Here is a 16,877-nt window from a genome sequence, read left to right as displayed (position 1 = left end):
CCTCTTAACTTACACCTCGACAACTCCTCCAAGGATCGGAGGAGAGCAAGGCTGGAGGTTCTTGCCCTCTTTTGATCAGCGGTGACATTTGTGCTCATAGCATGATCAAAAGATGCAAAAGGGCCAGCCATCTCAGATTCAATCAACGGCGCACAGCAAGCAATGCTCCAGTCATCGAGAAAGATCAAACGGATAGATGCCGTCAACGCGACTGAATTATTTGGATTTCCAATTGCTGGTCTGAGAGCAGCATGCATTTCATGGGATTTCTTTCAGCTACAATTCATCTCCTGTGAAGTCAACAGTATAGTACAACTTAATCTACTTGGGATCTCAGTGCAGGACGTGCACAACCAATTTGGCGAGGAAGGGTGGCTTCACAGCTCAATCTTGCTGGCCAGGTACCACGAGTGCATGGCCAGGCTGCCGAAGGACATGATGTTGGCCAGGGACGAGAGCCCGTGGATCATCCCAAACTTCTTGTTCATCGCGGCGAGGGTAGGGTTGGATTTCGCCACTTGCTGGTTCTTGGACCACCCGACCTCCTCGCCGATGCTTAGGTCCCGCTCGATCTTGTGCCTCTTCTTCATCATCTGCAATGAGCAATCAACCATGTCAAGTAGGTGCGCAACAGAAGATGTAGGTGAAGAAAGAAATATTACCATACTACAATCGACGAAAGAAACATGGGCAGGTTTGGCCACACAAAACATAGAATAAAGATGTTTGCCTGGTACAGTCGTACAGGGCACCCTCTGCTTGCCAACTACATGTGCACTACACATGGTTCACACTTCACACAACATCCCAATTACTTGCATCATCCTTAAAATAACCATCATCCCTATCATGGGGTGATGGAAGAATTAACTGCTTCTAAAAGAGCACAGATCCTGTAGTGCACATGTAGTTTGGTGATATTCACTCTAAAAGAGCACAGAATAAAAGAAGTTTGCCTGCTACCCTGTGCCTGCAAACTACACATTCGCCGCACAGGATTCAAGCACCCCAATCAATTGCAAGAAATGATGAGTAAGACATTCCACTCTCAATCTCAGTCATAGAACGCTAGCTTGAATTCCAGCTTCAATACCGAAGTATTCAATAAAGAGAATTTTTTGTCATCGCAGCATTACAGAGTACCAACTGATTAATTCTTTAATTAATGCTTTGAATAGTGGTGATGAAACTCGACACGTAACCATCTGTGCAATCAGTTGAAGATATAAAACCACAACCACCGCTTTAGCATACCATTAAAGCTATTCAACAACAAATATGGGCACAATCATTTGAGAACAGTGGTTTACCATAGAAACAACCAACATGTCAATTGTCAACAAAGTCATATTTGCGTGAAAGAAAATAAGCTTTAGAACACCAACCAACACAAAATGATCATGTATTTTGCGTGTAAAAAATAGTTTTGGCTATAACTCCAGTTTAGTTTAAAAAGAACTACGCAAAAAAGCAAAAACAATAACCCAAAGTTTATAACTTGCTCATTGAATGTTACACCAAACACCATATGGCGGCAAGCCAGCAAACTAAACCAAGATTCTGAAAGCTGGCTTTATAGTAGAGTAACATGAAACAGTAACCTTTTAAGACTCAAGAAGTCCAGACACAAAGAGAACCCTGTGCCTGGTATTACTACCTTCCAGCAACTAGTTTGCTAGTATTAGCTTACATGAAAGCTATCAGATTAACATAAGTATGAGAACTACACAAAATTATTATTAGTTCATTGACTACATATAGATTTTGCATTCAATTTTCAATTATAAAACAGCACCAGTTATTTTTACTATCTAATAAACTGCATAACAGATAAAGTACTACTCAATTTCCTTTGAGTTAAGATGATTAGTGAGAATCACTTATTACTAATTTGTGTACACTCCTGCAATTGGGAAAACAAAGCAATCACAAATCCTGAATTCTTGTAGTATCTGTTCTCTTCTAGCATGCTAACTTATACCAAGTAAATAGCATCCACTCAGTGTGCCGTGTGAGATGTTGTGATGTCAAGTTCTGTCATTTAATGCTTAGCTTGGACACTAGAATAAGTCATGAACTAAACTTATTAGTTAGACGAAAAAATATAAATCTATAATGGTAAATTGGTAATCTTCATCACAATATCATAATAAACAATTGGATTTACAATATGTTTCTCCTACTCTGACACCCTTAGCCTAGGCTTCTCAGAATAGTGACAAAATTTGAATGTCACGCCATATATGGACTTATAACTGCATAATGTAGAACCAGCACTGCACACTTGGCATTTAATTGTGAAAACTATTGAGAAAGCATTTTAAGAACAACTGTGTATCATAGTAAAAGGCATATTTGTCAAAAGATTTCGTTTTTTAGACTGAACATGATACCATATGATTAAACAAGATACATTTGAGTGTAAAAATAGCTTTAGGCTGCATTAACGAGCACTAGATTACAACTCCCATTTTACTGAAGAGGTTACACTCGAGTAAATGCAATAACATAAAGGCTGTTTTGTTCAATAGGCATCACCTAACAATAACATATCTGCCCACCGAACCATAACCAACCAGAAAACCAAAACTAACCAAAAATAGCTTTCTAGTATCACAGCACAAGTCAGCTGACAACCTTACAGTATGACTTAACTGCTACTGATAGTAATATATACACTAAGTAATGCACACTTCTGCAGTCATATGAACTCTATAAACCATCGCCATCACAAATCCTAGATTCTCATAGCATTCGTTCTTCCAAAGGAAAGAAACAAGTGCCTTTTTAATTCTTTCTTTTTGTAAAAAAAAAAAAGAAGAGGAAAGCGCTTACCTCGATGGTCATTGGGGTGAACACGAGCAAGTTGGAGAGGTTGCAGCCGAGCGCGGAAAGGAGGAATCCAAGCTGGTAGCGCTCCACTGTGGACGCCGTCTTCCACGGGTGGAGGTACGCGAAGGCAGCGACAGAGATGGCGGCGCAGGCGGAGATGAGCGTGAAGTATGCCGGGAACATCTTGCTCTGCAGGTTACCGAACATGTGCCTCGGCAGGTTCCTACAAAGACCAAAGATTCAACACCACCACAACACACAACACGGCTTCAGCTCAATCAATCGATCCATTCGTGGATATCTTCCTCCTCACAATTAGCAGTTCCTAAAATTTGGGGCAAGAAGGAGGGAGGAAGAAAGGTGGGATTTTTAGCCTTTTACGGACGGGAGCTTACTTGAACATGATGATGCCGCCGATGAAGGTGGCCCAGAGGGCGGCGCCCCATGAGGTGGCGAAGGAGAGGAGGTGAGCCAGCTTGGCGGCGGTGAGGGCCCCGGCGCCGGAGGCGGAGCCGAGGATGGCCTCGGGGACAAAGAGGACGCCGGCGGCGAAGAAGCACACCGCCGCCAGGAACCGCGTCGCCCACCCCATCGCCTCGACGCCGGTCGCCGGTGTAGAGAGAGAGAGGAGGGAGGCGGCGAGGGAGGATTTGCGAGTGGGTAGTTGGGGAATTGTGCAGCGGAGATGGGGGCAGGAAGGAGTTGGTACTTGGTAGATGGCGCCGACGGGTGGACTCTGGGGGCAGGAAGTGTACAGAGATTATTGTTTTTTACGGTCTTCGCGATACAATTTTGTCCATATTTATTTAATTAAAATAACATCTTAATAGCTAAAAATATATGGGATTACAAACTTAATTCTCAATAAACATCCACGCATGATTTGTATGTTTCAAAATCAAGTATTCTGAAAGCAATCAATGGTTAATGCCCGAAAGATGAACCGGATATGATCAAAGCGTCAAAGTGTTTCTAACTTAACGATTTATCAGATACTTCAAAAAATAGATAGTCTAAAGGAGTGTCCATGGCTAGTCTAGGCTAGCTCATGATGCATTTTTTTTTTCACCACCCAAGATCGCTTTACGAAAAACAAAAATAATTTGAATGCTTGTTGACAGTCCGAATGTTAAGCCTTGACGTGGCGAATCAGACCTCACGCGTTGGACATTTTCACTCAAAAGTGTTATATGCACAATTTGTTAACGTTTATAAAAAAAAAGAGAATTTATATTAATCTATTATAACATCTAGTAAGATAATTCGTCCAAATCACGCATGCTGGAGATAAATATATTGCTATTATTGACTTAACACCTGTAATTTTGAACTGTAATTGTAGACAAATCACGGTGGTAGGTTGATATTTATTGATCTGAGATAGTCGCCATACTTACTATAAAAGAAAAGATGCATGATTTGAAATAGCTACTGGGAGAGTATTGTTTTTAGCGTTGCGATTAGGATAAAACCGCATGTATCATGGCATGTATTATTTAGCGCAGGACTTTATAGTACCTTCCATTTTTCTCTTATTCGGGCGCGCACACACCATTCTCTAATAGAGATACGTGAATGAGAGTTTATTTTTCCTTCGCAAAGTAAGGAACACCAGAATGAGAGTTGATTATAACTTTGATGATAGTAAAATCGTGTCAATGAACTTCGCGCAATATGCTGATCTACAATTTCTCTTAACTGCATGGTCCTTACAAATAATCAAATCCATATAAACATTGGTCCACTCCCATACCTTACTATTTGACCCATATGGCTTCTAGTTCACATCTTAATGCCACGGCCCCACTATATATATGTGGTCTGCAAATTATGTCTTGCTTGTTGGGGTTTTAACTTTCGTGTAGGCAGGATCCACATCAAATCCTCTAGTTCTAGATAGCCGCACGCTTCATTTACTGCTTGCATGCAGCCCATGCACCAAGGCAGCTTTTGCTTGGAACTTGCGCCGAGCCTTGTATCCAACGCCTCCTTTACTGTAACTGTTCCCTTTAGGACCTCTATTTTAATAAAAGCACATACCGGAATCCAGTCGGAACCCTACAGCAGTAAACCTCAAAGGTGTGAGTATGTTCCTCCTCTCCTAGAGCAGGCAAACCCTATGGTTGTGCCTGAGAAACCACTTGGTAGGTGGTAGATTTCCAACAATTGGTACCAGAGCCTAGGTTTAGTATCCGTTGGATCAATATTTCCATCCAGGAAGCATGTTGTGTCTAGGCATAGCTTGAGGGAGAGCAAGAAACCAGTCTAGGCCAAGAGGGTCTCCATGGGAAGGAGGACCTGACGCCCAAGGACCAGCGGCCAGAAGACTCAAGGCGGCAGGTGAAGAAGGAGAAGAAGCCAGTCGGTGAGAAAGATGCAGGGAGTCATCGTCAAGTGACTCTGTAACCCCGCATCGCCACCGGGGGCGTCCCTCCCCTTCCCCGCGTGGGCGGCACTACCGGGATGGGGACTGGCCAGCCGTTCAGAGAGTGGTAAAGGAGTCGGGTGGCGCAAAGTACCCAACGCTAACGAGATCCAACTACACCCACTGGAGCCTGGTCATGAAGGTAATGCTCCAAGCCCGCAACCTTTGGGACGCCATCGAGTATGGCGACTGCGACCTCCAGGAGGACTGCATGGCTAGAGAGGTTCTCTCAGTGCCGCCAGAGATGGTGTCGCAGGTGGCCAAGAAGCAGTCGGCTGCAGATGCTTGGGACGCCATCAAGACGATGTGCGTCGGCAGCGATAAGGTCCAGAAGGGCAGGGCCCAACAGCTGCGAAGGGAGTTTGAAACCATGATCTGTCGCAGTGGTGAGAAGGTCGATGACTTTGCTCTGCGTTTGTCCAACCTCGTCATCAACCTGGAGGAACTAGGTGAGGAGATGGAGGAGCAGCGAGTAGTTGAGAAGCTCCTTCGGTCGGTGCCACCTCGGTTCGACCACCTGGTGACGTCAATCGAACGTTGCTGGACATCTCCTCTCTCTCTAGAGGAGGTGACCGGGCGTCTGAAGGCGCAGGAGGACCGCATGGACCATGCCGACTCGTCTCGCGACTCGGACAAACTATTGTATGCAGATGCACCGCGCCGGCGAGATCGCGAGTCAGGTGAGGGCTCGTCCAGGACCGAAGGCAGGAGGAGCCAGCGGCGGTGCCCCCCGGCTGCAAAGAAGAAAGCAGTCGAAGGCGGTGAGGTGAAAAAGCCATCGCATGACGACACCTGCCACAACTGTGGCCGTGCTGGCCACTGGGCACACGAGTGCAAGCAGCCCAAGAAGGGGCAAGCGCACCTGGCCCAGGCAGAGGAAGAGCCATGCCTCTTCATGGCATACCCGAGGTTATGCGATGGCTCTTCCCGATGGCTTTGGACTCTGTGCCGCTCATGTGGTTGGAGAGCCTCAGCAACAATTCGATCGACTCCTGGGAGCGGCTCAAGAAGGTCTTCATCGACAACTTCCAGGGGGCGATCACTCGCGCAGGTACTCGTCACGATCTTGCTCAATGTAAACAGGAACGTAACGAGTTCCTACGGTCCTATACACGCCGTTTCTTCGACGTTCGCGCTACTATTGCGAATATCTTGGAGGAAGACATCATCGACTGCTTCTACAACAGCATCATCGACCCAGGCATCTACAGAGACTTTGGGCGGAACAGACCGAAAACTGTTGCAGGGCTTCGTGATATGATGCACGACTGGTCCGAGCAGGAAGAAAAGATGCGGGAGCAGTTCCCAAGGCGCAATGATAGCAACCTGAGGCATCCAAATGACAAGAGCCAGCGGGACTACTCGGGTCCATCCCGAAAGCGCAAGCCAGATGATCTCATCGCGGTTGTGGATCATCCCTCGCGAGGCAAGAAGATAACGACGCAGGAAGAGTTCGAGAAGCTCCTGCAAAAGAAATGGCCATGGCATCCAGGTGCCAATCATGCGGCAATCGATTGCTACCACCTCCGGAGGACATTTAGCAATCCCGGTGGCGGCAAGAAGAACATCACCAAGGTCATATACGGAGGGTCCCAATGGCGCAAGATCCAAAGCCATCAAGTATACGACTTTTGAGTTCCTGATCTCGGCGCCACCCTACCTAAAACTTACCACCTCGGGTATAACCCTCGGTGGGCAGACGGTAAAACACCGACAGCTGGCGCGTCAGGTAGGGGAGAGCATCGAAGATCCACCGGCGAACTCGATGGCATCGTTCAAGTTCACCAGTGCCGTGCCCCCTCAGGGCACGATGTTCGTTTTGGGCTCGTGGGTTTGCATCGCAGATGGTGCGGGCAATTTTCATCGTTTCATCATCGACATGAAGCCGAAAACTCTTGCAGCGAGTTTTCGTAGCGACCTCGACGAGTTTGTCGATAATCTCGATGACTTGTCAACCCATGGTTCCGCTGCGAGGACTGAGGAGGACTCCGTTTTCAACGCAATTCCGTCCAGCGCTGCAACAACCTTGCTCAGGTTGGACTCTTTCCAATCTGAGGACTTGCGTAGCCGATTGCGACTCGGTCTACGCAATTCGGCCACTAATCATTAGGAGGCCAACGATTCCGAGTCCCTCTCTGCATTGGAAAAGGATTTAGACTATTTACTCCGAATCGGAAAGCCCGAAGCCACCGCACGTCGGGGGGCTGCGGGTTGTCTTGGTGACAATAGTCTGATGATCACCTCCACCCCGATCTGCTGGCGCCCACCGTGAGGCCGATCGTCGCGATCATTGGGCGAATTTGAAGGACCTCTTCATCAACATCAATCCACTCAAGCGAACGGCTACATCGACCTCGACTACTCGGCTCAACTTCACCTCGCGCTGCAACGTCGATGCACCGCGGCCGTCGACCTCGATGACCCGGTTCAACTTCGGCTTGTGCTGCAATGTCCGCGCGCAGTAGCGACGAGTTCGACTACTTCGACTTCGCGAGAAGGCTTGGCGGCCCGCCAACGACTTATTCGACTACTCGTCTCGACTAGAAACTAGTCGAGGGCGAGCCTCACAGCAACGACTACATCAACTACTCGTCTCGACTTGAAAACTAGTCAGAATCGACTACGACTAGTCGAGCTTCATCAACAAACCGTTGCAGCTCCATCAACGAGCTCCACGGTTTCGTCGACATTCGTCCACGAATCAAGCTAAGTGACTTATACCTTTTTCAACTTGTTCTTCACAAGATCGGCTACCTTTTTGGGTACGCCTCTCGACGGGCATGAAACCCTCGGGGGCTACACTATGATCGACTAACTATCTGTGTACGTCTCTCGACGGGCATTGAAACCCTCCAGATCTACACTTCGCCGACTACTTATCCGTGTGCAACTCTCGATGGGTATTGAAACCCTCCAGAGCTACACTTCGTCGACTACTTTTTGCGCAATGCGCATTCATTCTGTCGTAATGTCGACTACTTTTGTGCACTGCGCATCCTCTTTGTCGCATGATGACTAATTTTTGCTCGTTGTCTCCTCTTAACGGTCGCTAATCTACTTGAATAGCAAATGCGTTAATCCGTGATACCTCGAGTCTCCAGTCATGACCTAAGCGACCCATCTTGTATGAGCGAAGGCAAGAGACCTAAGCGACCTGTAAATGCTATGGGCGAAGGCTAAACTGGGATCGGGTGAATGTAGAGGGTGGACTACTCGGGAGATTTAAATGGCCTCAAAAAGAGCTCGACATAGCAATTTTTACATCGAATAAATTTTGATATCTTCACATTATTACTGAGTACTACTTGGTATCTTCGCATTATGCTACATAATATATGCATTGTCTTTTTTTAGGTCAAACTTCGGCAACAACCCTCCAGGCAGCATGGCGTGCCTTCACAGTTCCGCTAGTTCCCAGGCTCGGGGGCTGGGCGATGCACACTACTCGACATGGCTCCTTCGGCTCTCCTAGCTCATAAGCTTGGGGACTGGACGCTGCAAAACTACTCGAAGACGACTCATATAAAAACTGAGAGTTCAGAAGAAACCCTAAGTCACCGTGCGGTTAAATAAACCAGCGGGAGGCTCAATTTTACTGTGCGGAAGGGAAGATTTTTCACTGCATGCCACGACTTTTGGAAACTTTTTTTCCAACCGTGCTATGGATGTGATCGACAGTCTAATTGCAACATGCACTAAATCTTGAAACTCTTGCTCTCCAAAGACTGCTGCGGGAAAAAAAGTTTGGACGACAGTGCCTTGATGAATTAGTCTATTGTGTAATGGCTTGTGGTGCAGGTATGTGTCTATGTCTGCGATTGGTCCATGGTGTAATGGCTTTTTAAAATATCATTAAGATAGGGCTTCGAATTATGTTTTCGGTTATATAGTTCCATTTTCGATATTATCAGAAATACGGCGCTGAAGTCATTTCTAATAATATCTTATCATTTTTATTTTTAAGAAAAAAATTATACGATGGAACCTTGTACGTTTTCATTCCTACTCTTGTAAATAAAAAAAACTTCCATTGAGATTGTTACACCATGACTACAAGGTTGTTTCCTCCAACAAAGCCAGTATCAGACGTCGGTCATATCTCCAGTCGACTGCCGACATGGTTGGCTGTAGAGGCAGCTCCGAACGTACGCCTGTCACTGTAAGTGGTCCAAATTGACGAAGTCTTCTGAGAGCAAAAATAGAACTCCCCTTTTATGCAATAATTCAGGGTGGACCTCAAGTGAAGTCTTTGCCCGCAGAGCTTATAAAAAGAGCCAGCAAAGCCAGAAGCAAGCAAGACTAATATAATCAAGCAAAACCAGCGTGGCACTTGGGAGAGCTACGAACCTAGCTCTTCTCTCTTTCATTCCAGTTTGCGTTCTGACAAGGTCCTGGTAAGTGACTGACTTATTGTACCTACTGCTTCCGTTTCTTAAATATATATCACCATCGAATTTTTTCTTCGTCTGACTATCTATAATGTCTACAAATATTCATACAAATACATAAATCTAGAAGTTAAATCTAAAACAATTTTGATGAAAAAAATTAAAAGTGTTATATATTTAAGAAGGTAAAATAGGTATTTTGGTTCCTCAACTTTAGCCTGAGGATTAAGTTCATCCTTAACTTTCAAATCGGCCAATTCAGTCTCTCAACTTATGTTTTCAGGTTAAACTCATTCTTATGCTAATGTGGCACTCTATAATGACATATAGAATGTTGGGGAAAGTTGCATAAATACTTACTGCTATACAGAATGTTGCAGAAACTTGACCGAATAGTAGCGCAAAAAAATAAAAATTGAGGAGAGGAAGAAGAAGCCAAGGGCAAAAAGGATATTTCACATTATCATATGTTATTATGAAGTATAATATTAGTGTTAGGATGAATTTGATCAAAAAGTAAAAGTTGAGGAACTACATTGATTTGAAAGTTAAGGAACGAACTTGATTCTCAGGATAATATTGAGGGACCAAAACTTATATTTTGGCTATGGTTCAAAATAGCCGGCTATAGCCTCCGCTATCTCCCGCTATAGCTGATTGAGAAGGATACGCTATTTGCTTCCGTGTGCAATTTAGCCACTATAGCTCTATTTAGCCAGTTATTAGCTGTTTTAAAGGACCAAATACTAAATGGCTTAGCCCACAATTTTGTACATTAATTTACATTTGCCTGAGATGTCTGCTGGTTAATAATTGCATAATATTAACATATGTGCGTGCAATTAGATGCCGGTGGAGTGGATCCCGTTGGTGGGGCTCGTGCTTAACGTGGCCGCACGAGTGGGGCAGTACGCGGGAGAAGCTCTGCGCTACAGGAAGAAGTGCCAACTCCTCCGGACCCGCGTGCAAATGATCTCGACCCAGCTGCGCGCTCTGGATGAAGCACAATGGACGCCGGACCCGCTGGCGACTAAGGACACGCTGGAATGCCTTCGCGAAGTCCTCGGCCGCGCCGAGCTCCTCGTGGTGTCCTGCCTTCTCAGGAAGAAGGCCTTCGATTTCCTCAAGACTTTCAAGAACAAGGGCGAGTTCGCATTCGTGAATCAGCAGATCAGCCACATCATGGAGGCCTTCCACCTGGCCAACCATACCCTGCTTCTTCTCGCTCGCAACGACAGCATCTTCATGGTCGTGCTTGACACGCTAATCAAAGATGAAGCCTGCAGGCGCCTACCACAGGTTCGATCGTTTGTTGATTTAGAGCATATGCATGCATGTTTGGTTCGTGTACTGAGGTCGCCACCATTTCTCATAAAATCTTGCTAAACTTGAGTAAAGCATCAAATTCTTTACCACACTTTTATAAGTTTAAGAGAATCTCGTCACACTTTTATTTACGAGTTATGGACAAACAGACCCAGTTTACCCTTTTTTTTAACTTAACAGAAGAGGTGTGATCTCTACTCTACTGGTTATATATTAAAAAAAGAAGAAACAGAGTTTATAAGTCAAAAGAAAAAAAAAACAGGGTGCAATGGGATCATGCCACAACTGCAGCTAAAACCAAGCACTTGCATAAGCTGGTTAAATCTTACCAATCTTAGACCGGCATGATAAATTGTGAAAGCTATGGCTTCAAACCAAACAGCCTTAGGGTATTCTCAGTGCATAGTTTTAGTTTTACTGTACGATTACCAAAACTGAGAACTTGGTAACTGTGCCGGCTAGATTTTATGGGGATGGAACCCCTCTGTTATCTATCTTATGATACTCTTACTCATCTCTCCTCTTAATGATACTGCCAAGTCAGCAAAATTGCTGATATGGCATATTATTTAATGCTTATAAAACTCCAATTAAGAATAGCCTTAGATGCTCTCCGAACTCATTGGATTTTAGGTCGTCGGATTTGGAACGGTGGAGTCAACTTTTTTACCTTTCAGGATAAAGAATGTGCTGGAGGAATCTATGAGCGGATTGCGGCATAGTGACAATATGCCATCGGAGAAGAAGAGGAGGCTGGAACTGATAAGAAGGGACCTAAGAGAGGGATTAGACTGGTGACGATGGCACACCCCCCTACACCACACACACATCATTTAAACAAACTTGCAAAAAATAAGTTATTAGAGCAAATGCTAATCCGTTGATGTTGGATCAGCAGGGACGCAGCGAAAACATCATCATCAGGAAGCAGGGGCCAGAACCAGAACGACCCTGTGCTGAAGGAAGTTGCCGAGTTCGCGGGGGAAATTGTGGAGGAGGCGAAGGCTGTGAGCCACAACAAGGAGGAGGTTCAGCGGGTGGCCCAGCTCGTCCAGAAGGTGATCTACCTCCTGCCCCATCTGCAGCCTCCCCTGTTGACGCAGAATCAAGCGACGATCACGAAGCTCCTGGACAACCTCAAAGGCGCACACCAAACCATCACGCAGCAGCACAGGCCCCTTCACTGCGGCCCTTCGGCCCTGGTGCCCAGCAGCTTCTGGAGGCAGCAAGCCAAACGGATCGCCGAGCTTGGAAACACCATCGAGGAGGTTTACCAAACCCTCACACTCAAGGTCGTGCGGCACATCACGGCCAACGCGTAACCTGCACGCAGGTCACGCTGTGCACATTATGCCACAGAGCCAAATCCACGGACACCTCAAATTATATATGTTCCTCTCGACTCTCCTAGTATACTTGAACGAAGATTGATGAACTATACATTTACAAATGTATGCATTTACTTGCAGGCATGCATGTAATCTGGCCTATATATAGATATGTTGCCTATGCCGTCTCTTTTGTTATCCATCCGTTCCAAATTATAGCTCGCTCTAGCCTCATCTTAGCAAATCCAACTGAATTTGATTAATTTATAAGAAAAGCATTATCACCTACGATATTAGATATCACTACTGCAGAGCGCGCATGATTAATTTCAAGCGCGCATTGCTAATTAACTCCTTACGCGTCGGGGAAGTGGAAACACCAAGTATCTTTGTGTACGGCCCCCATTTTGCATGTGAATGAGATCAACAGTAGCAACCAAAGCAGATCAATTCAGAGAGCAGAGGCAACAACTAACCGAAGCGACCAAAGCAGATCCATTGAAAGAGTAGAGGCCATAACCAAGGTGATCAGATCAGATCGATCGCGGAGCAAAGACGCCGAGCATGGATGTCAAGTTAAACCAGTTGGTCCCGAAGCAACTCAGCATTAGGGCTGGGCATACTTAACAGATAGAAAAACTAATTGAGATACCTAAGAACCGAACCGAAATATTCGAAACCGAGAAATTTAGTCACCAATTCGATCTTAGGTCATTACTAATCGAAATAATCTCTATTAATTCGGACCTAACCCTCAGGTAAACTAATAAATCAAAGAAATTAAAATATGTTAAATTGGCCCATCGTCAAATTCTAACTCAGCTCATGAGCAAACTCTAGCCCAGCCCATGAGTAAACACTACATATATAAACTCCCATTCCAATCTTCACAAACTCCACTCCCCATTCCTCACCCTCCCGACCTTCCCTAACCCTAGATAGTGACACAGTAATGGCGGCGGCGGCTCTCAGGCCAACGACGTGGATCGCCGGCGCCTACTCCCCCCGTCGTGGGTGGCCTGCGCCTCCTCTCAAGCTCGGCCACGGCTAGGTCCTACATTTCACGGCGGCGGGCTGATGATGTCTGCTCCCGCCCGGGGCCTTCGCTTCCTCTTCAGCTCGGTCGTGGACTGGTCCCCCACTCCGTGGCATTCATTGACGGCTCGCAGGGCAAGCCGGAACCGCTTTTAACATTTAGCTCTAGATGTTGCTGTAGTAGCATATATAAGGAGGCAAGAGAGATCTTGAGCTTGGAGATCGTGGCCTTCGACCTCTATGTTATTAGGCAACGTATCCGCTGCAAACCACAATTTCGTGCAAACTCCGTGCAAACCAACTAACAAAAGTTATAAAAAATTCTCAAAAAAATTATAGATGTACTTCGTTGCCTACTCGACCACTCTATAAAATTTCAAGTTCAAATTCATCATACTTTAAGAGATACAAAAAAGAGAAAATTCATCATACTTTTTTGTATCTTAGAAATTTTCTCTTTTTTGTATCTCTTAATATATGATGAATTTGAATTTGAAAATTTGTACAATGGTCTAGTAGGCAACGAAGTACATCTATAATTTTTTTGAGAATTTTTTATAACTTTTGTTAGTTGGTTTGCACGGAGTTTGCACGAAATTGTGGTTTGCAACGGATACGTTGCCATGTTATTATGTCAAGAATAGATGGACGGACAATGATAACTTTAATTTTTTTGATTATTTCTCGTTTTGGTCCTCTATTATCATTTTATGAGTAGCTGATAAACTTTGTAATAAAAATGGACCGTGATGAATGGGAACATTTTCCTTTCCTTCATTTAGAAAATGATGCGGCTAATTTACGACTGGCCGTATTATAAACTGTTCGTACGGCTATCTCTTTTCTAGTAAAAAGTATTTTACACAATCACTTTACTTTTATATAGAGCAAATCAGTTTGGAGCCCCGGGCAAACATATTAGAATATCTGCATGCATGCGAGGGATAGAGAGAGAAAATGAAAAGGACGGATGTCAATATATGCATGCATATATGAGAAGAAGAAAGAGAACGGATACGCATGTGCATGCACACAATTTTAATCATAGAAAAGACCATAGTTTCAATTTCAAGCATCCAAATCAAAATCCGGTGATACGGTTGCACTTGTTTTAATTAGAGTTTTAAACAAACAAGATCTCACACCACTATATTTTAATAATATATTTTTTCATCTGAGAAAATATTTTTTAGTGTATTCTAATTTGCTTATGACTTTTTCAAAAGTTGCTTATGTCTTTACAAAATGTTGCTTGACTCATCTGAATTCAGTTAAGTGGATATTGATGTTTGTATTGAGAAGATAGATTGGATGTTGTGATTAGAGAATGATGTCAAACAATTGTATCGAGGTAGGTGGATGTTTATTGCATGATGAGTGATAGGCAACTTTAGCCAGTCAATTGAGCACTTTTACTAGTTTAAGTTGGTATTTTTATATTCTACATAAGCAACTTTTGTGTCTTTAAAAGATATTACCGAAACGTATGCAAGTGATATCTTATTTTGGAGGTCCTTTTTAAAAAGGAAATATAGTTCTGCAATCAGAATTTAAATATGATGACCGACTTTTCTAAATTTTGAAACTACTTGTATATGTTGCCGTGGGAGATAAGAGTCCTGTATTCCAGTGGGAGATAAGAGTCCTCTAATTCAATGCAGATATATACTGCGAGAAAAATAAGTGTACCAAACTATTCCACATGGTGTGGCGTAGTCTACGCGCCTATCGATACAAAGGATACGTACTTAAATAAAATTACGACCAAGTCATTATCTTTAAAAAAGCATCCGTAAGCTGACTATAACCCTAGCCCCTAGCCACCATCTAGGCCTGTCACACCGTTGTGCACTAGTAACCGTTTGCTCTGGGCCCTGTCAAAATAGCCTGGGTCACCGTTCGAATGCATTGGCCCAGTAGAACAGTACAACCCAGCCCGTTTAAAGTTGAGCGAGACTGGCCCAGGTCCACTCCACCGTCCGCGGTTCTCCCACCGCCGCGACCCGCGACAACGGCGCCATGGCCTCGGCCTCGACGGCGGCGGCGCAGCCGGTCCTCCCCGAAGATCTGGTAGCTACTTGAGGAGATCTTCCTGAGCCGCGACAACTTGAGAATGGCGGGCGCCCCGCCACACCGGCGATGGACGCGTCCTCCTCTCCTACGCGTGTGGCCGCGTCTACTAGATTCCAATGGGCTATGCGCTTGTGCTTGGCACGCACGCATGAGATGGAATTCTCCATCTTTCAACTCCGATCGCGCCCAACAATGGAGGCAGGGGAAGGCAGGCTTTGGTTGTTGACTTTTGGTGATGGCACAATAGACCTCTCTTGCAAGATTGTGCAAGACAATGGTTTCCTTTATTGATCAATAATATGTGATACCAGAAATCCGTGTGTCGCACACATTTTTTGCTTGCTCCCATCGCCGTTTCAACTGTCTTCAAGGACCTCATGTTCTACGACTTCAGGATGGGGAGGAATCGTCGTTCAGATTGATCAGACCTTGCAGTTCGAAAACAAGGTCAAGGCATTGTCTTCTCTTCGGGAACACTTGCGCATGTTTTTTTTTTTGTCTCGAGATTACTAAACAACTTCATAATTTACCTAGTATATTTTAGAACTAAAGTATACCGTTAAATATTTTAATTTCTAACATCCATTTCGATTGGCTATTCATGAACTATCGTTGATCCGTTGATCCCGACAGGCTTATTATTCCCTTCATCCCTTGTGCTCGACAGACACACGTGAGATAAAATTCTCCGTAGCTGAACTCCCTCCCAACGACGACGGTTCAGAGCATGCCATTGTGGAGGGAGGGGAAGGCAGAGCTCGGGATGTTAACTTCAGTGCTGCTGACAATAACTGTGGTTCGATGGTCCATCCATGATAGAACTACATTTTCTGTGCATAGTCCCTATGTTTAGAGATGAACTCTTTGGCCTTGTGTTGCACAAATTCTTTGCCGAATTTTGTGCGTTGCTACACATTGTTCCTACCGCGGTACCGCCTCAAATGTAGCTCCTCTGAATGTGGAGGTTGATCTTCCCTTGAGCTGATGCACCATGTCGTTAACATCGATATGAACCAACATTGGCCGGTAAATATAATTAAACATTTTCTTTTCATCTATGGTTATTTGTGCTTCCATTAGAAGTGCATCTCGGAGTAAGATTCACAAAAAGATGGATGTGCCTGCCTTCATTTCTTCATGCATAGTATGTTTTCCATGCGTGTTACCCTTTCATTTTGCATTTTGCACATTTGCCCCATCCTCAGGCCAATGGATGACTCCCCAAACCACACATTATGTCATTATGTGCAATATGTTTTTTTGTTGTTGGAATATTTAGTATGCTTTCTTGAAAAAGCAATCCCACCAATCTTCAATGCATTTTTGGTAAGGGCCAAAATTGGTGTCTACTGTCTAGTACACTTTTCTTCAAGAACAATAACCCCCAACAATCTCACCTATATTTTTGAATGGCACAATACTTGCATCTGCAACTACACAAATGGGAGCAAACACCACATTAATTGGACA

The 16,877-nt window shown here is 44.7% G+C and overlaps 2 protein-coding genes across 2 annotated transcripts; one reads left to right on the top strand and one right to left on the bottom strand.

Annotated features, from left to right (window-relative positions):
* Window positions 1–178: 178 nt before the first annotated feature.
* LOC112887981 (transmembrane protein 205) lies at window positions 179–3,568 on the bottom strand. The gene is made up of 3 exons (XM_025954288.1): window positions 3,228–3,568; window positions 2,836–3,055; window positions 179–593 (listed from the first exon to the last, which is right to left on the bottom strand). The coding sequence occupies exons 1-3, from the start codon at window positions 3,422–3,424 to the stop codon at window positions 378–380; spliced, it is 633 nt and encodes a 210-aa protein (XP_025810073.1). The 5' UTR covers window positions 3,425–3,568; the 3' UTR covers window positions 179–377.
* A 5,990-nt stretch (window positions 3,569–9,558) lies between these two features.
* Window positions 9,559–12,497, top strand: LOC112884028. The gene is made up of 4 exons (XM_025949323.1): window positions 9,559–9,651; window positions 10,492–10,947; window positions 11,650–11,765; window positions 11,870–12,497. The coding sequence occupies exons 2-4, from the start codon at window positions 10,492–10,494 to the stop codon at window positions 12,291–12,293; spliced, it is 996 nt and encodes a 331-aa protein (XP_025805108.1). The 5' UTR covers window positions 9,559–9,651; the 3' UTR covers window positions 12,294–12,497.
* Window positions 12,498–16,877: the final 4,380 nt, after the last annotated feature.

Source organism: Panicum hallii, chromosome 3 (assembly GCF_002211085.1).
Source record: "Panicum hallii strain FIL2 chromosome 3, PHallii_v3.1, whole genome shotgun sequence".
NCBI classification, from domain to species: Eukaryota; Viridiplantae; Streptophyta; class Magnoliopsida; order Poales; family Poaceae; genus Panicum; species Panicum hallii.
This window is presented reverse-complemented; position numbering and strand designations above follow the sequence as displayed.

What these genes read in the sequence shown, in the direction of transcription:
- LOC112887981 (XM_025954288.1), bottom strand. Translation starts at nt 3,424, where the DNA reads ATGGGGTGGGCGACGCGGTTCCTGGCGGCGGTGTGCTTCTTCGCCGCC. An exon ending in GGCGGCATCATCATGTTCAA is followed by an intron (nt 3,056 to 3,227) that starts GTAAGCTCCCGT and finishes TGGTCTTTGTAG; the next exon opens with GAACCTGCCGAGGCACATGT. An exon ending in TCACCCCAATGACCATCGAG is followed by an intron (nt 594 to 2,835) that starts GTAAGCGCTTTC and finishes TGCTCATTGCAG; the next exon opens with ATGATGAAGAAGAGGCACAA.
- LOC112884028 (XM_025949323.1), top strand. Translation starts at nt 10,492, where the DNA reads ATGCCGGTGGAGTGGATCCCGTTGGTGGGGCTCGTGCTTAACGTGGCC. An exon ending in GCAGGCGCCTACCACAGGTT is followed by an intron (nt 10,948 to 11,649) that starts CGATCGTTTGTT and finishes TTACCTTTCAGG; the next exon opens with ATAAAGAATGTGCTGGAGGA. An exon ending in CTAAGAGAGGGATTAGACTG is followed by an intron (nt 11,766 to 11,869) that starts GTGACGATGGCA and finishes TTGGATCAGCAG; the next exon opens with GGACGCAGCGAAAACATCAT.